The sequence below is a fragment of the Heterocephalus glaber genome, unplaced genomic scaffold (genome assembly GCF_053883595.1).
Source record: "Heterocephalus glaber isolate CG9 unplaced genomic scaffold, H.glaber_assembly_v1.0 deba00001613, whole genome shotgun sequence".
NCBI lineage: Eukaryota > Metazoa > Chordata > Mammalia > Rodentia > Bathyergidae > Heterocephalus > Heterocephalus glaber.
In genome coordinates this window covers 11,620,024-11,640,146 of record NW_028258384.1, presented here as the reverse complement: position 1 = coordinate 11,640,146, position 20,123 = coordinate 11,620,024, and the positions used below count along the sequence as shown (strand labels likewise).

General features: G+C 34.7%; 1 protein-coding gene and 1 long non-coding RNA gene across 3 annotated transcripts in view; one reads left to right on the top strand and one right to left on the bottom strand.

Moving 5' to 3' along the window:
* The window catches only part of LOC147822484 (uncharacterized), a 225,560-nt gene extending 221,138 nt beyond the window's left edge, over positions 1-4,422 (top strand). Inside the window, exons 3-4 of the long non-coding RNA XR_015445584.1 lie at positions 3,924-3,978; positions 4,242-4,422. This is a non-coding gene — a long non-coding RNA (uncharacterized LOC147822484). The remainder of the gene's footprint in view (positions 1-3,923; positions 3,979-4,241) is intronic.
* LOC110346493 (uncharacterized) overlaps positions 1-20,123 on the bottom strand; it is a 90,112-nt gene that overhangs the window by 59,952 nt on the left and 10,037 nt on the right. For both annotated transcript variants that reach the window (XM_021247671.2, XM_087196647.1), the window contains exons 3-4: positions 11,187-11,378; positions 7,802-7,892 (exon numbers count right to left, since the gene is read on the bottom strand). In XM_021247671.2, the coding sequence (XP_021103330.2) occupies positions 7,802-7,892; positions 11,187-11,378 (283 nt within the window). The remainder of the gene's footprint in view (positions 1-7,801; positions 7,893-11,186; positions 11,379-20,123) is intronic.

Below are 20,123 nucleotides of genomic sequence, written 5' to 3'. Positions count from 1 at the left end.
TTCTTCAATGCTGGTGGGAGTGCAAACTGGTGCAAGCACTGTGGAAATCAATGTGGAGATACCTCAAACAACTAGGATGAGAAGTCCCATTTGACCCAGCTATTCCCCTGCTGTGTATCTTCCCAAAAGAATTAAAAGAATCATACCACAGTGATATATGCGCACTCATGTTTATAGCGGCACAGTTTGTAATAGCTAAAACTTGAAAATAGCCAAAATGCCCATCAACTGGAGATTGGATAAAGAAGATCTGTTTTTTTTCTATAAAATGGAGTACTACTCAGCCATAAAGAATAAGAAACTAGAGACATTTATAGCTAAGTGGATTCACATTGAGGCCATACTCTTAAGTGAAACAAATAGGACACATGTGTAAATACTGAATAGTTTCTCTGGTGTGAAAAACTAAAAGTGTAAATAAGGATCAAAATGTATAATTGATATTGTTAAATAGGAAGAAAAGGTCTAAAGGAGTAGGGGAAGTGGGAGAGTTAGGGGAAATGAAAGAAGAGAAAAAAAAATATGAGAAAAGGAAAAAAATGGGAACAAAGTGTAAATAGGGAAGGGAGGAGGGGGTGAAGGGTGGGAAGGGGAATGGGGAAAAAATAAGAACCAAGATCCCAATGATGAATGTAACTGTATTGTATGCCTAAAATATACCAATAAACTTAATGAAAAAAATAAAAAATAAAAAAATAAAGTTTATGTTGAGAAGTCTGCTGTTATTCCAATGTATTTACCTTTATAAGTGTTTTGTTCCTTTTCTCTAACAGCTTTGAAGATTCTGTCCTTGTGCTGGACTTCTGGCATTTTGATTATGATATGTCATAAATTATTTTCTCTTCATGGCTATTTGGGATTCTATATGCCTCACTGATCTGTACATTAAATTCTTTCTCCATGGTTCGAAAGTTTTCTGAAAAGAACTGTAAACAGGTTTTTTATGCCATATATGCTGTCTTCTGCTGACCCAGTCTGTTGTTTCTCCCTAGAGCTCCAAACCCTGGGGGCTTACCTTCTGCTTGTCCACAAGAAGGTTTCTCTTCCATGGGAGCTGGGGTCAGCTTCCAGACTGCTTTGTTCTTTACTCTGCATTTTGCTCAATTTCTCCAGCTTCTCTGTAGTTTCCAATTTTCCTGTCAGTTCCCTCCGAAGTCCTGAAGCGCTCTCTCTCTCTCTCCTCTCCCTTCTTTCCCCTCTCCCCCTTCTCCCCCTCCCCCCTCCCCCTCTCTCCTCTCTCTCCTCTGTCCCCTCTGTTCTCTTTGCCATGTTGTGATTTTTAGGTATCTGGATTTCAGATTCCAAAGATGCTGTATTTTGCTGATGATCTCTACTCTGTCACCTTGATTCTCCAATATTTACATTTAATAGCCTATTTTATTAGACTATTATTGGCTTAGCACCACAAGTTTTGTTATTAAGACTTTATACTAAGTTTTAATATCTTATAAAGCTAATATCATCCCATGTTTTTCAAGTTTCAGTGTCTACTTGTTTATTTTTCACATGAAATTTAAAATGAATTTGTATTTTTATTGGAATCATGTTAATGTTATTTGTTAACTGAAGGGAAATTATGCTATATGATAATATCAAAATGGTATGTGTTTTCATATATTCAGTTCTTTTATGTCTACGAAGTTTAAAAGTTTTATCTATATAGTTCATTATTACATATATTCATAGTGTTCCCTCTTTTTATTGCTATTGTAAATGGAACAATTTCTATTGTATTTTATCAAATTGTTATTTGTACAGGGAAAAGCTACAAATTATGTATATAATCATCTTTGTTTCTCCATATACATAATTTTACTATAATAAAGAGTGATTGTTTTAATTCTCTAATTTTAACTATAATTTATGTCTAATTGTATTTATTGATACCTTAAATACTGACAGTTACTCATAGTTCTGGGCATCTTTGTCTTGTTCATTAATTTAGGAGAATTATATCTATGACTGATACTAACTTTTGTGTAGGAAAAGTTATATTTTATTGTGCTAAGGAAACATTCATCTTTTTATTTTTATTGAGTGGCTTTCATGAATTGATGTTAGTTTTTGTCAAATGCCTCAATAGCTGTGGTGATGGTCATTTAACTTTTTACTTCATATATTAATATGATTATCTAGCCTTTTGTTGCTGGAATAGTTCCACCTAGACATGACAAGTCACTTTTCAATGTGTCACTAGATACTATTTGCTAATATTTTCTTCAGAATTTTAGAATATATATAAAGAAATTGGTCTATTGTTTTATTTTTTAAATGCAACTTTTTGGGTTTTTGTATTAATGTTATAGTCCATTAAAATTTTGGAGGTTTCTTTCTTTCTATGTACTAAAAGAATTTAAACATCATTGTAATTCCTGAGTGAAAATGCTCACCTTCTGCTGTGCTCTGTGTGTGTGTGTGTGTGTAACTTTCTCTATTAGTTTCATGCAAATCAATTTATTTAAATTTACTGTCTTTTCAGAGGATAGTTACATTTCCTAGAAAATTATCTAATTATTCTTTTAAAATTTATCTGTATCGAATTGAGCAAATTTGTATTTTGTGATTCTTCTCATTTTTTTCTGTTTCTCGTTACTTCCCTTCCTATCATTATTTTGTACAAGTGAAGAATGCAAATAATTCTAAATTTGGGATTTTGAAAAACATGAAAATTGAAATAAGGCAAAAAGCACCTATAGTCTTCCACTCAAAGAAAAATATGGTTAAAAACTTGGTAAATTTATTTTTATGATTCATTTGTACTTTAGTAGAATGGATAATTGCGTCTACACTTTCATATTTCTCTAGTATCTACTTGATTGAGTCATGTTTAAAAATTCTTCTGTGTAATAACACCAGTTAAAGTTTTATGAAAATCAGAATAGTCTGATACAGAGGTGGTATAATTTTGTAATTAATTTTGCCCTGAGACCTTAACCACACATTTTCTGCTTTTGAATTTTCAGAGACTTTTCCTCAAAAAATTATGGATGATATTAAAGTTAATTACTGTCATCTACTGGCATACATAGACAGTTTTATCCTGTGATTCCCTCAGTTCATGAGTTTTGTTTATAAAAATGTAATTCATAAAATAATTTCAGAAAATTTGAGAGCATCACAGTTTTAACTGATGTGGCAAGAATAATAGCACCTTATGACTTTAGTGAAAACATAGTAATCTTTCTCTAGGCATTTCTGTTTAATATAGATGTTCATCTATTAGATACCCAAAACTAACCTAATCTTACAGTTTCCAAACTAGTGTGTAACTCTGCAATAAATATTTTTTACATTTACTACAAGGTGACATGTAATCTAAGAAATATAGTAACAGTAATAAGTAGCAACTGGAAGTACTTAAATTATGTGTACTGTTGAGTCGTGTATTTATACATTTATTTTATGTAAGATATGCCTATAAAAAGTCTAAATTCAGAAAGTCAGTCTAGGAGGCAAAGAGTAGAAGGAAAAATAAAAGAATAAAAGAGCAGTTAAGACAGAGAATAAAGAAAAGCTTTTTCTTCTGTTCTATTACACATACCATTTTATCTCCCTTAGTGCCATATTGCCTTCCTTATAAACACTTCTCACAATTGAAATTTTATATTTAGTTGTATGGTTATTTATTTATAGCTCTCTTTTTTTAATAGAGTAGAAGGTCCATGAGAGTCAGAGCTATGTTTTTTATTTGACCAAGTAGACTGTCTAATATATGGCAGTGCTGTATTCAATAAATATTTTGGAATATCTGCATGAATGAATATTATGTTTAAACATATTACATACAACACATGCATGCATATTCCTTATTTGTGTAAATGCCTACATATATATTTTCTTTTTCTCCCAGTAAAATTTTAAGAGGCTTGAAGGAAAGGAGATATAAGATAATTGATTAACAATTTCTCTTTCTTGGGTTTCAGTGTAGAAGTGGATAATTTGGGACATTATGGCCTCATGAATCTCTTCAAAAGGAATGTGAGTAGCATGACTTGAGACAAATAATTGTATTGAATTATATCTCCTTTCAGTCTGCCATAGCACTATTAGAATTTCTGGCCATTAGAATAATTTATTCGATTTCGGCATTTATTTAAGTAAGTCCTGCCATATAATGTAGAGAGAAATTCTACATAATTTTGGGGAAAATTATTTCACAAGTAAAATTATGATTAGTCCTAGTTTTCCTGCCTATAGGCCAGCTATGGCATGTCAAAACATAACTCCATTTTTGCCTCCAGTTACAGCTAAGACCTCAATGATTCAGTGATGCTGTGATGCTCCAAGGCAGGATTACTTCAGCTGAAGACATCCTGGGGATGGACAAATTTCTAATCAACCTAAGTTTCTCATGACCTAGAATTTTCATCTGCATAAGTCCCTCATTGTTCTAGGATTATCGCCACCCTCTGAGTCATTTATTACTCCAGATGTACCGAATAAAGGTGTGGCAAGCCCAAGGTCTATCATCTTTGCTGCCTAGAGCAGCATTGATCAGGCCCAAAACTCAGCTTCTTCTCTAAATCTCATTTCTGTCTATATATTAATTAATTTGCCTTGTGCTATTGTGGCTTGCAGGTGACTAGGACTCACTGCAGGAGTACTAGTAACATCTCCTTTCCCTATTCCCTACAATCTAGAAATTAATGTTTGCAAGTATGTAAGAAAGGATTTGTTTATCTAGTAAAGTTCTCTTTTGAGCAGAACATGAAGAAATCTCTAAAGAGGCTTTATTCTTCATTCCATGAACTACAAAATTCTAGCTATAGCCCTCACTTAGTGATTTGTTGCTACACATAGTTACTCCAAGTGGGTGGGTAGTGCCATTATTTTTACGCTAAAACTATGCTTGCTGAGGTTAAGGACACAGAACTAGTAAATGATGGAGTTCCTTATTCTAGATCCTCTTCTCTTCTCACTTTATATCCTTTCCTTATACAATATATTTCACTCTTAGTTATATGCCACTGAGTTACAGATCTTCTTCTTGACCCAGCTCTCATCACATATTATCTATGAACCAAAGCTCTAATAGTGTTATCTGTTAGAGAAATATCCTGAAAAATCATATGATGTAGACCAGAACATATATCCTGCAACCTTTGAAGATTAGGCTATTGAGGTGCTGCACATGTTTATCTGTTGCAAAGTTCTCAGGCTACAGAATTCTTCAGGGTAGAACAGCCTCTATCATCTTTTTGAAAGTTCTGTCTGATGAGACCTAGGACCTAACTAGTGGTTTTAATTGTCTAGTATGAACACAATGAATAAGACTATTGACTTCAAGATGTCAGTTCTACTTGTTTGATACAGACTGCTCTAGACTATGGTGTTTGTAACACCACTACATGGTACCAAACCACTTCAACAAATTTGTCCAAAATTTATTTAAGTATTTATAGGCAACATCTCTATCCCAGTGTGGAAAAGTATTTCCTAAATAATTAAACATAAAGATGGCATGATAGTGCCTGAATTTCCCTCTGATATAATAACATTCCTGCCCCTTACTCTTAGAGGCACTGACTCCAGGGCCAAGAGTCTCCTGTCTGAAACTATGGGAACTCCTAGGCTGAATAGGACATGATACTAGAATTCTACTTTCAGGCACTCAAATATATTTCTTCTGGTCTGGCCAAAGATTTGGCCAAAGGTGGAGCATCTAAGTCCACCTGGTTCAAAGGCTGTAGAGGCCAAGTTACAATGATTAGATCAATATATCATTAGCTGGATGAAACACACATTGATCTAGAAGGTCAATTAATATTATTCAAAAATTACTGAGAAACAGTAGGTTTATCTCACAGATTATCTAAAAAGTCATGGTATACTGAAATGGGGGTATGTTTGGAAGGCCCTTTTACATATATTGATGTTCCGATTTATAGATATCCTAAAGTTTCAGCTCTGTTAATATATTTGATTAAAAGAGTGATAACAATGAGGTTATAGATCTACAATTACAAGAAGTTGAAGACCAAAAAGATGAAGGCTGTTACTAGACTATCCATGTGGTGCCCTACAGGTAGCTCAATCACTATCCCCCCAGAGGTAGTCACCCATCAGGAACTATTTTCAGTGAGGTTTGAGTGAGATAAGCTGTGGGAATTGCAAACCAATTATTGGTTAACAAGGCTGTCTTCTGTTCCCATTTCTGTCATGGCTTGAATCTAGAGGCAGATATCTGCCACTTTCTTTCCATGGAGAAAATAAATATAGTACATCAATTACCTATCCTTGCATCTGAGAGACTATATTGGATGAAGTTGTAGTTCATTTCTGTTTTTTAAGTCTGCAGACTTTGGAAAATAATTTGGAAGAGAAGAATATAGTAAATTAGGGCAGGCATTATGGATCACTTATGCCTTCCCCAGCCAAGGAAAAATGAAAACATTGCAGATGAGAAAGTGTCCATATTAGAACTCTTCAAGTAGATGTAACAAGACACATTTAGCCAGAGGAAGATTAAGATAGGAAATGGAAAGTAAAATTTATTGAACATAGCCATTTTATGTCCAACAAGAAATGAATAGGTAAAGAAAATGTGGTATTTACACACAATGAAATATTACACTGCCATAAAGGAGGATAAACTTGAGTCATTTGTAAGAAAATAGATTCACTTTGAGGCCATAATGTTAAGTGAAATAAATCAGATACACAAGCTTAAATATCACATGGTTTCTTTTATATGAGAAATCTACACTATAAATAACCAGCAGTAAAAAAGATAATAGAAAATGGGGAGATAGATAATAGGAAATTGGGAAAAGGAAAGGGGACCAGGAGATGAAGGGAGAGGGGAAGATGGAGGGAAGTGGATGAGAAAATAATTAAGAAGTATTACATACAAGTAACAACTCCCCACAAGGAATATAATCATTATATACTGTAAACATGTACTAATAAAAAACAAAAATGTTTAATTTACCATAATATTGTCAAGATGGTGCAGTATCAGAAACATATATAGATTTATGTTAAGTTTGGAGTTCAATCTCAATGCAGGTCTTACTTCCTTAAAATGTATTGATCATAATTGGGCATGTTCTAGAATTTAATAATAAATCATAATAAAGTATGATTTTGTGCTATTTTATTTGAGATTTATTTGATTTAAAACAAAAGAAGCATTGCTGCTGCTTCTGACACTGGTAGTCTAATATGGTACCCACACCCCTTCTATTCTCAATTTAGAGCTTTACTTAAAGTACTATAAATTGGAAGATATCTCCACAAATCTTTTCCTTTAGAGAGTCTGTGCCACTGGAAACATTATTATATGAGAAGAGATTTTTGATTTTCAAAGAGATTTCAATGTTCCTCTGATACATATATATAATTTATATATATAAACATATAATGTAATATATATAAACATATAATGTAATATATATATATATATATATATATATATATATATATATATATATATACCTTGTCCTCTTATCAATATCATTGTGGACTTTGGTTAGTGCCTTATTTTCTCCTTTGATATCTGTGTTAACTTTCTCACAGCTATCTTTGATATATGCATTTTAAGTTGATTTTACCTAGAAATGAACTAAAGTGAAGACAAGTAGAGAAAATTCTCAGTGTGAATGCCCCAGGCCTGGCCTGTAGTCTATTGATACATAAGACATCATTAAGCATCCGATATTTGTGTAGCTTAATCTGATAACAATTCATTTTATTGCCTCTGAATATTTCTTTAATTTCTCAAGGATTTTTTTCCAAGATATTTCTCCTTTTGATATCTTCTGTAAATTTGTTTATTTGACAAGTGAATTTCATTATTTACCTGGCCTTGATCAGGTTGAGGCCTCATGTCATCATTAAAAGCACGTGCACAATTATGCTGAGGTTGATATTCTGATGAAACACTCTGTTCTCTGCCATATTAACAACAACAAAAAACATAGTACAGTTAGGATAAGGCATTTGTTTAATTAGTTTTAAATCGATTTTTTGATGAACTATTTTTATAATACAAAATGAGTGCTTCCATTTTCAGCTATGCCCAAAAGAAAGTAATATTTGCTATCATTTATTGAATGTTTTCGATGTTAAAGATACTTTACTTAACACAATTTGATTTTATCCAACATTTTATTATAAAATATTCAAGTATATAGCAATGTTCAAAGAATTTTATAGTGAATGCTTATATATCTCTTACACTGATTCCACCACTAGCATTTTCCTATACATATCTTAACATATATCTGTTCATAAATCCATCCCACTATCCATCCAATATTCCTTCTTATTTTTGATGCAATTGAAAGAAAATTGCAGACATATTGATATTCATAAAATTACATTATCTTATTTGAATAATTATAAAAAGCTCCTGATTTTAACTCTACTTTGCAGGTGTGAAACCTGAGGCTGAGAAATTTTAAGGAAATTTCCATAGGCCACACAGTCAGTAATACATGGAACAGGGATTTGAACTTTGCTCTGTCTAATTTGATGGCTCTTTTTCCACTACACCAAAGAATCTCCCAGAATATATTCAGAATCTGTGTTAGTCAGATTTCTGTTGTTGTGACAAAATATATAATATAAACAAACTAAAGGAGGAAAGGTTTACTTTGGCTTATGGTTTCAAAGGTTTCAATTTATAGTTAGCTGGCTCTAGGCCCCACCTTCTAAAAATCCATTCATTCAACAATGCATTCATCAATGAGTTAATCTATTGACAATGTTATGCATCCATGATACAATCACCTTCCAAAAGCCCTACCTCTGAACACATGAGTGTTTTGGGGGACATTTTTGCTCCAAATGATAACAGAGTCACTTTGTCAATTCATAATTAAATGAATGATGGAATTAAAAAGGAGCACAAATTAAAATGCATTTTAACTGAAAGAAAATAAGGCAGCTTATTTGCCAGGGATTTAGCTCAGAGGCGCTGTGCTTGCCTTGCAAGCATAAGGTCCTGAGTTCGATCCCTGGTACCAAGGGGGGGGAAAAAAAGCTTATACCTAGAAGGAAGATAGACGGTTAAGGAAGGCCCAGTCTTGTGGGATATTTTCTCAGAGCATGAAAATCAGAGTTCAGTTGGGGAAAAAGGTTCAGACTGCCAGATTAAGTGGATGTTCCTCCTATGTAAATTTCTGTGGTGGCTATTTTATGTAAAATACAGTAAAAATTTATTGTACATAGTTTCTATTAAATGTTAAAGAAAACATGAAAAAAAGAAGCTAGAGAAATAGGAAGTAGGGAGAAGTTCTAATAATTCCCCAAATTACATATTCTGTAGTTTCAAAAATATTTCAATACATATGTTAATGTTTCATAGTTCATTGAAAAGAAAGTTTTGTGCTATTATTTATTTGTTTCTTTTGTGCAAGAGTCTTTTTTGTCTATGACTTGTACTCTAACATTTTAGCCCTTCTTTTAAGATTATGGTACACAGTATATTAATTGTTATTCTTTAATTAATTTGCTATGAAATTTGGCTTTATTTTTCATAGAGGTAGGAAGACTGATTTAAATTTTTTCTTTATTAATATCTACTTGCATTACAATGAATTAAAAAAGCCTATACCTAAGCCCAAGTTCTTGTGAATACTATTACCATCCTGATTTATAATCAAAACTTTTATTTGTTTTCTTTTGCTTCTTTATGCAATTTTCCATTAATTATTTCCTTTGAATAGCACAACTATTAGGAGGTTGACTATGTATTACTCCTCTCTATATATAGAAGAAGAAGGGGCTAAGGGATCTACTCAGGGTCATAGTGAGTTTGTAGAAGAGAGGATCGTAATACAAATCCAATGTTCTAGAAAATTTTACAATAGAAAAGGTACAAAGAATATTTAAAAATGACTTGTTTACAGGTAAGGTTTCTAATTATTATTATTTTTAAACATCTCAGTGGGTTTCCAACCTATATCAAGTGTTGATATTAAATTCGTCACACTAATTTTAATTTACAAAATTAATATTGATAAAAATTGATTTTATGATATATATTACATGATACTACTTTAAAGAATATGGAATAATGATAAAAACAGGATGAAGATTTTGAAATGACAAAAAGGTTGGAGAGTTTATCTCAATTCTCCCAGAGACAAATATCTAAAGCTACTCAAATTGTTGAATTTATTACAAGTTGCAAGCTTATTCATAGAATTAAGAGGTTCACAGTATCTTCACTTCCAATTTTAAAGTAATGTTTCAAAATATTCTCATAATACATGGAAAGTAATATTATCTTTCACTGGGGAATGATACTTTAAAGTACATTCTAATTTGAATTAACTGACACAAAATTGATGAAGTTTTCCTCTATTTGTACTTATACTTTTATCTCTATCATTCAGAGATAGTAAAATTTATAACACTATAATTTGCTTTTAAACAAAGAAGAGAATGAAACCAACATTACAACTTCCAATGCACTGTTTTATCTAATTGGATTCTATTAGCATAGAGTAGAGTTTAAGCCTAGTATCCAGACATTCCTGTAAACTTGGCCAAGTTAGTTGATCTGCTTGTGCCTCAGTAAACTCATCAGCAGTGCTTGATAGCATTGTTGAGAGGATTAAATGAATTGATTAGTGTAAAACATTTATAATTCAGCCTACCACACATAATAAACCCTCAGTAAATGACTACTGCTTTCAGTATCATTTTCACCATCTTTCTGAGGTGATTAGTATAATTATAACAATCTATATTTCATGGATGAAGAAATTAATGCCCAGTGAGGTGAAGAGATATGCCCAAGCAGTTGACTGCAGCCAAGTCTATTGGATTTCTCTTTCCATTTCTCTGACATCATTGCTAGAATTATGGAGTAGATAGGAGGTACTGACACAGCAGCCTCTCTTCCTCCAGTCTCCACACTGTTAGAACAGTATGTATAGTGCACACAAATACTGCCTTAGTGGAAAGAAAGCACTAAAATAGGACAATTATTTTGTTAATTACATGTGGTTTTTATCTGAGGAAAGGATGTTCTGGTTTTTGCTCTATCCAAATCTTAAAAAAAATACTTCTGGTTTAGCAGTATTATTCTGCCCTTTGCTACAATTTAATTAAAATGTTGATTACTATGAAAAAGATCGTACCAGTTGGGTGCATGATAAATACTATTTCTTGATTCATTTGCTGAACTCACAAGATTCCCCATTAATTCTCAGTGGTATTTAGGAATTTCTTACCGGTGATTATCTGTATTCTTCTTTGACTTCTTTTTACAGTAGTGGATAGTCTGGATTGTTACACCAACTATTAAAGCCAGTCCTACTCCAGGCAATGTTGCTACTAAAATCAGGTCCATAGTACTCCAGAGTTGGTCACATTTGGTTCCCATGTACCAATAGTTTCCCCACTGACCTCTAAAATATGGACATCTAGATAGAGGTAACAGAAAAATAAGAAGGGTCAAAAATTAGAAAAAAACAAATGGTGTTATCTGAGTCAATCAAACATTTCATTGTTACTCAAACATAATGTTTCTCTTTTGGTCTTGAAGAGATTTGTATTGTCCCCTTTCCACTTGAGGAAACATTCTAAACCTACAGGCTTGAACATGTTCAATCAGCATGCAGAAAACTATCAGGGTTTTCCAACCATTAGCTTATGAACATGTGCACTTATAAATGAAAAAAAAACAGGCTCATCCAAAATTGCTGTCTCAATATTACTTTCAAAACTATCCACTTTGCCCAAGGCTCATACTTTTATTCATGCTGGCTACTCTAGTTACATCAATGCTATGAAAAGAGTTTGAAGGAGATAGGCTACCAGTTTTGTAACTGCAAGCTGTGCATTCCTTCCTACATCCCTTATAGAGATGAATACTTTCACAAACTGACTCTGCTACTCTACAACAAATGCAAGAAGAAACTTGAAAAGGTGAGAATAGATTGTCTACCAGCAAAATATGCTTATTTTCCCCTTTCTCACAACTCCTGATTTTCCTCCTTTATTTTATAAAAATAAATGACTCATAAACTTCTAATATTTTTTTTTGGTTTTTTGAGACAGAGTCTCACTTAATATTTCAGGCTGGCACTGAACTCACTATGTAGCCCAGGCTGGCCTCAAACTCACCACCATGATCCTCCTACCTCAGCCTCCCGAGTGCTGGGATTACAGGCATGCACCACCAAACCCAGCCATCTAATATTTTTATAAAGCCTTAAGACTCTACCAAATAATGTGAATATGATCACGTGGTGCACAGACTGAAAACTTTTATGTGTACACCCACATAGAAATGTCTATTGGTTTGAGGAAAGGAAGAATGTGACTACTCCTCATCCCCCATAGGAGTGACTAATGGAGAGGTTTGTTTTAGAGATTACCATATTGTCTCCTGCAGAACTGATATAGGATTACCCAGTTGAACAGAAAATATCAGAACATAAGTAAACTACACCTGGCTTGTGTTGTTGCAATATTTAATTAGTATTCTCATGGCTGATATGAAGGAACTGATTAGATGACTCCTATGTTCTTTCATAGCCCTGATATTCTAGGATTCTCTAAGAAATTGCATCTAACAGCTTCACATAAGTAGCATTCTACTTAATAGAATGTGGATTTCACTATGTAGTACACTGTTATTAATTTAAGGAAGTCAAAATATTTTTAAAATACATCTTAGCAATCCTCATAGATTTCTTTCTGAAAAAGTCTTTGACAGTATATTTATTATTTAGCCTAGAAATGACTCACAAAGGAATAATCTGTTATACCATAACATGCCATTCATTCAACATTTATTGACTACTATGTGCCAAATACTATACCAATAATGTGAGATATCCTTGTGAATAAAGCAGAAATCCATGTTCTCAGTTAACTTACAATGTAGTAGAGGAAAGTAGACAACAAAAATAAGCATAGTTAGGAAACTATCTACAATGTTTAAATTTGAGAAGTGCTATTAAAGAAAAATACCTCAGGATAAGGGGAATTGGCAATATGGGAAGCATAGATGTGGTTCAGGTTATACTGATCTAAAAGTAGTAAAGTGAGGATATGATTGAGAAGGTAATATTTGAACAAAGAATAAAGCAAGTGAGAGAGTTAACTATAGGCTACTTTGGGAGAACAGCATTCTTAGCAGAGAGAACAGCAAGTACAAAGGATATGAAGCAGCAGGGGTTGTGCCTATATTTCTGAGAAATTCAAGAAAACTAGTGTAGGTGGAGCATAGTAAGTTAGGGGAGTATGACAGAACATAAAGCCAAAGAGGTAGGAAAACTCTTATAGGCCATTGTGTGCATTTTGGCTTTAATACTGAATGAAATGTGAAACAAATACAGGGGTTTGAGAAGAATGGGGATAAGATTAATATGGTTGTTTTAAAAGGATCACTTTTGCTTCTTTCATCTTTTTCACATTATTTGCACATAGTCTAAGAGTCCAATTTCATTATGCATATGTAGATATCCAATTTTTCAACCCCATTTATTGAAGATAATTTTCCCCCTACTGTGTGCTCTTGGCACCTGTTATGGAAGTGAATTGACAAAAAAATGTACAGATTATCATTTCTCGGCCTTTTGATGAAGATCAATTAAAAATACACAGATTTATCCATAAAACAGATGGAAATAGATTTCAAGAAGATGAAAAACTCCATTGAAAGTCGACACAGTATCAGCCCGCTGCAGACAGGCAGGTCTGTGCATGCCCTACCGAGGTCCCGAGTCGCGTGGAACATGCCAAAGCAGCCAGCGCAACAGCAACAATCCACTGGAACCCCCCCCCCTGCTCCTCTGTACAGCCACCAGGTTCCACACTACAAAGATGCAGAGGACAACAGAACACCACATCATGGTACTGAGACCCGCTGCTCCCGGCCCAGAGGTAGGGGCTTCTGAGCCGCCATCCCACTGCTCCTAGACAATAGGAAGGGGCTTCACAGCCACCAACCCTCCCACTGCTCCCAGCCCACAAGAAAGGGCTTTTGGGCCACCATCCCGACCACTGCTCCCGGCCCGTGTCCCACCTCTCCCAGCTCAGAGGAGGTAATCCGAGCAGGTGCAAACAAGCCGCCACCCCAGTCGAAATGAGAAAACACATAAATAAGGCTCAAAACCAGACTTCCAGATCACCTACAGCAACCCCAAAGGGAAATGAGATGGAACACTCTGATACTCAACCACCTGGACCCACAGAACTGGCAAGAAAAGGGGATCTGGAAAAAATGAAATCAGAAATAATTTCTCAGATAAAAGGAGAAATTATGCCCCTAGTGCAAGACATGATTAATAAATCTAGAGAGGAACTCAAGAACATGATGGAATCCCAACATAAGAAACAAATGGAATCCATAAAACAAATGCAAATAGATTTCCAGGACATGAAAAACTCCATTGAAAGTCTACACAGCAGAATGAGCCAATGTGAGAACAGAATTTCAGATATAGAAGATAAGATTGCAATTAATGACCAGGAAAAGAAAAATTGTTTCAAAATTATAAGGGAACATGAGAAATCAATCCAGCAGCTGCTAGATGATGCAAAGAAGAATAACATAAGACTGATTGGAGTCAATGAAGAAACAGGAGAGAGTGAAGATGCCATAATAAATCTCTTCACAGAAATAATGGCAGAAAACTTCAAAAGCAGGGGAAAAGAGCTTGACATACAGATAAGTGAGGCACACAGGACTCCAAATAGCCTTGATCAAAGAAAATCTACACATAGGCATATAATTGTTAAGATTCCAGAAACTCAACAGAAGAACAAAGTACTACAAGCAGGCAGAGAAAAGAAACAAATCACATAGAAAGGAAAGCCCATCAGAATCACAGCAGACTTCTCAACACAAACCATCAAGGCAAGAAGAGCTTGGAGTGACATATTCCAAGCCCTAAAAGAAAACAGCCTCCAACCCAGATTGATGTACCCTGCAAAACTATCTTTCAAAATGGATGGAGAAATAAGATACTTTCATGACAAAGAGTACCTTAGGAACTTCATGAATACCAAACCAACACTCCAAAGAATTTTACACAATAGCCTAGGAACAGACATTGAGGATCACAACCCCAGGAAGCAAAGCAGAATGAACCCATCTGGCATGACAAGAAATTAAATGGAAAGGGGGAGAACCCAACAAAAAGAAAAAGTCATGGCAATGACAAGTCAATATGTTTCAGTTATTACCATCAATGTTAATGGTCTCAATTCACCAATGAAAAGAAATAGACTGGCAGAATGGGTCAAGAAGCAAAATCCAACAATATGCTGCATACAAGAAACACACTTAATTCAAAAGGTAACTCACAGACTGAAAGTTAAAGGATGGAAAACAATACTCCATGTGACAAGAACCCGAAAAAAAGCAAGAGTAGCTATCCTCTTTGCAGATCAAGTAGATTTCCAACCAACACTGATTAGGAGAGATGAAAAAGGACACTACAACTTTGTAAAGGGAAGAATCCAAGAGGAAGAGATGACAATCATAAATATGTATGCACCAAACACTAGTGCACCCAACTATATAAAACAAATACTAACGGACATGAAAAGTCATACATGTCAATTGTAGTGGGGGACCTCAACACCCCACTGTCACAAATAGATAGATCAACTAGACTAAAAATAAGTAATGAAATACTAGAACTCAATCGAACTCTTGAACAAATGAACTTAGCAGATGTTTACAGATTCTTCCACCCCACAAAATCAGAATACATATTCTTCTCAGCTACACATGGGTCATTCTCAAAAATAGACCACATACTCACACATAGAACATGTTTAGGCAAGTGCAAAGGAATTGAAGATATCCCATGTATATTATCAGACCATAGTGTGATGAAATTGGAGATCCATAGCAAAGGAAACTCAAAAAATTTCATAAACATGTGGAAATTGAACAACACACTTCTCAATAACCAATGGGTCACAGAGGAAATTAAAGAAGAAATCAGACAGTTCCTTCAATTAAATGACAATGACGATACAACATATTGGAATCTATGGAACACAATGAAAGCAGTCTTATGAGGGAAATTCATAGCAGTGAATATGCATATTAGGAAAACAGAACGAGCCCAATTAAACAACCTGATGCTGAACCTCAAGCTTCTAGAAAAAGAAGAGCAGGACAACCTCAAAGCTCATACATGGAAGGAAATTCTAAAGATCAGAGGAGAAATCAATGCAATGGAGACTAAGAGAATGATATAAAAAATCAATGAAGCCAAGAGTGGTTCTTCAAAAGAATCAAAAAAATTGACAAACCTTTAGCTAACCTTGTCAGAAAAAGGAAAGAAAAGGCCCAAATCCATGCAATTAGGAATGAAAAGGGTGAAATTACAACAGACCCAGCAGAAATCCAGAGGATCATCAATACTTAATTCCAGAACCTATACGCCAATAAGATGGACAACACAGAAGAAATGGACAGATTCCTAGATACATAGGAATTACCAAAGTTAAATGAAGAAGACCTAAAAATTCTGAACAACCCAATATCAAGCAATGAAATTGAAAAGGTAATTAAAACTTATCAACTAAGAAAAGCCAGGGCCCTGATGGCTTCACTGCTGAATTCTACAAGACATTTAGAGAGGAACTGCTGCCACTACTGTTTAGACTCTTCAATGAAATTGAAAGGGAAGCAATACTCCCAAATTCATTCCTGGAAGCAAGCATCACCTTGATCCCCAAAGCAGAGAAAGACCCAACTGAAAAAGAGAACTATAGGCCAATCTCACTAATGAACATAGATGCAAAAATCCTTAATAAGATACTGGCAAACAGAATGCAGAAGATCATCAAGAAGATCATACCCCCTGATCAAGTGGGATTCATGCCAGGGATGCAGGGATGGTTCAATATACGAAAATCAATTAATGTAATGCACTATATCAATAGAGCCAAGGACAAAAACCATATGATTATCTCCATAGATGCAGAAAAAGCATTTGACAAAATCCAACATGCATTTATGATAAAAACCCTACAAAAAATTGGAATAGATGGTCTCTACCTCAAACTGATAGAAGCCATCTATGAAAAACCAACAGCCAATATTATACTAAATGGTCACAAACTGAAATTCTTCACACTAAAATCAGGAACAAGACAAGGATGTCCACTATCACCACTCTTGTTCAATATAGTTCTGGAAATGTTAGCCATGGCAATTAGACAAGAGAAAGAAATAAAAGGAATAAAGATAGGTAATTGAGAAGTCAGATTGTCATTATTTGCAGATGACATGATACTCTATATAGAAGACCCCAAGAACTCCACCAAAAGTCTTCTAGACTTAATAACCAAATTCAGTAGAGTAGCTGGTTACAAGGTCAACACACAAAAATCAATAGCTTTCCTCTACACCCATGACAGACTCACTGAGAGAGAAATAGGGCAAATAATTCCTTTCACAATAGCATCCAAAAAACTGAAATACCTAGGAATCATCCTAATGAAAGAAATCAAAGACCTCTTCTCTGAAAACTATGGCACTCTGAAAAGAGAGATTGAAGATGATATGAGAAAATGGACAGACATCCCCTGCTCCTGGGTAGGAAGGATTAATATAATGAAAATGGCCATACTTCCAAAACTGCTATATAGATTTAATGCAATTCCAATTGAGATCCCAGCAGCATACTTCATAGACCTCGAGAAAACAATCCAAAAATTCATTTGGAGCAAGAAGAGACCAGAATAGCAAAAGCAATTCTAGGTAACAGAGACATGGCAGGAGGTATCACAATCCCCAACCTGCAACTATACTACAAAGCTACTGTGATAAAAACAGCATGGTACTGGCAAAGAAACAGACCCGAGGACTAGTGGAACAGATTAGAAGATGCAGAAACAATGCCAGACACACTCAGCCATCTCATCTTCGACAAAGGAGCCAAACACCCTCACTGGAGGAAAGATAGCCTCTTTAATAAATGGTGCTGGAAAAATTGGGCTTCAACTTGCCAAAGATTAAAACTAGACCTATATCTCTCACCATGCACTAAACTAAAATCAAAATGGATTAAAGATCTAAATATTAAAATAGAAACTCTGAACCAGTTGGAACAGAGGTCAGGTAGAATCCTTGAAGACATCAATGTAGGAAAAGATTTTATGAACAAAACCTCAGTTGCCCGTGAACTAGCACAATCAACAAATGGGATCTCTTCTTATTAAAAAGCTTCTGCACAGCAAGAGAAACCACCAACAGTGTGAAGAGACAACCCACAATGTGCGAAAAAATCTTCACCGGCTCTTCCTCAGACAAAGGTCTACTATCTCGAATCTATAAAGAACTAAAAAGATCAGACCTCCCAAATTTAAAGACCCAATCCAAAAATGGGCATCTGAAATGAACAGACATTTCTCAGACAAAGAAGTAGAAATAGCAAATTAAATACATGAAAAAATGTTCAACATCGCTGGTCATTCAAGAGATGCAAATGAAAACAACACTGAGATTCCACTTCACTCCAGAAAGAATGGCTGCTTTCATGAAATCAACCAATATCAAATGCTGGCGGGGCTGTGGGGAAAGAGGAACCCTGCTCCACTGCTGGTGGGAGTGTAGACTGGTGCAAGCACTGTGGAAATCAGTATGGAGATACCTCAAAGAACTAGGACTGGAAGTCCCATTTGACCCTACTATTCCACTGCTGGGGATGTTCCCCCCAAAATTAAAAGAATCATACCACAGTGATACATGTGCACCCATGTTCCTAGTAGCACAGTGTGTAATAGCTAAAACTTGGAAACAGCCCAAATGCCCATCAACTGGAGACTGGATAAAGAAAATGTGGGGTTTTTTTAAAAAATGGAGTACTACTCAGCCATAAAAATGAGAAATTAGAGACATTTATAGCTAAGTGGGTGCACATTGAGGCAATACTCTTAAGTGAAATAAATAGGACACACATGTGTAAATACCAAATAGTTTCTCTGGTGTGAGAAACTGAAAATGTATATAAGGACTAAATGTATAATAGATAATGTGAAATAGTAAGAAAAGGGGCAAAGGGGAAGGAAGTGGGAGGGCTAGGGGAAAGGATGAAGGGAATGGGATTAATATGAAAAAATGGAAAAATAGGAACAAAATCTTTGTAAATAGGGAGGACTGGAGGTGTTGAAGGGAGGGCTGGGCAAGGGTGAAAAATAAGAACCAAGAGAGACTATGTAAAGGTGTAAATTTCCAATGATGAATGTCATTATATTGTATACCTAAAATGTACCAATTATTAGAATAAAAAATCGATAATGTAAAATAGGAAGAAAAGGTCCAAAGGGGTAGGGGCAGTGCGAGCGGCAGGGCAAAGGAAAGAAGGTAAAGGAAAAAATGATGAGAAATGGAAAAAATGGAAATAAAGTCTTTGTAAATAGGGAAGGGTGGAGGGGGTGAAGGGAGGGCTAGGAATGGGGAAAAAATAAGAACCAAGATGCATCATGTAAAGGCACAATTTCCAATGAGAAATGTAATTGTGTTGTATACCTACAATGTGCCAATAAAAGAATTTAATACCAAAAAAATGTACCAATAAAAGAATTTAACAAAAAAAATACACAGATTTATTTCTGGGCTTTCTATTTTGTTCCATTGGCCGAGACTTTTTTTTCTGTCAGTATCATGCTATTTCAATTGCTATATCTTTGTAGTATATTTTGAAATCAGGTAGTGATGTCTTCAGTTTTCCTCTTTTTGTTCAAGATTTCTTTGGTTATTTGAGATCCTTTGAGGTTTTATATGATTTTTAGGACTTTTTTCTATTTCTATGAAAAATGTAATGGGAATTTTGCATTGAAATAAAGTGTAGTGAAAAAAGATAGAAGTAGAGAGATAGGTCACAAAGCTATTCAGTAATCTAGGCAAGTGGTAATGGTAGCTTTGAATCTGAATGTAACAGTGAGATTGGAGATAAGAAATGGTTATTTCTGGTTATCTTTTTAAGGCAGAACCAATGGGATTTTCTAATAGATCGTAAGTGGTTGTGCAAGAAAAAGAGGACTGAAAGATGACTTCAAATGTTTCCTATCCTCTGCAAAGTGAAGCATGGAATTGTAGGAAAGACTGTAAGAACAAGTTTGGGGTGATGGTCATGGAAGCTCAAGTGTTTTTGTACTTGCTGATGCTGACAAAGGTATTAGATATCCAA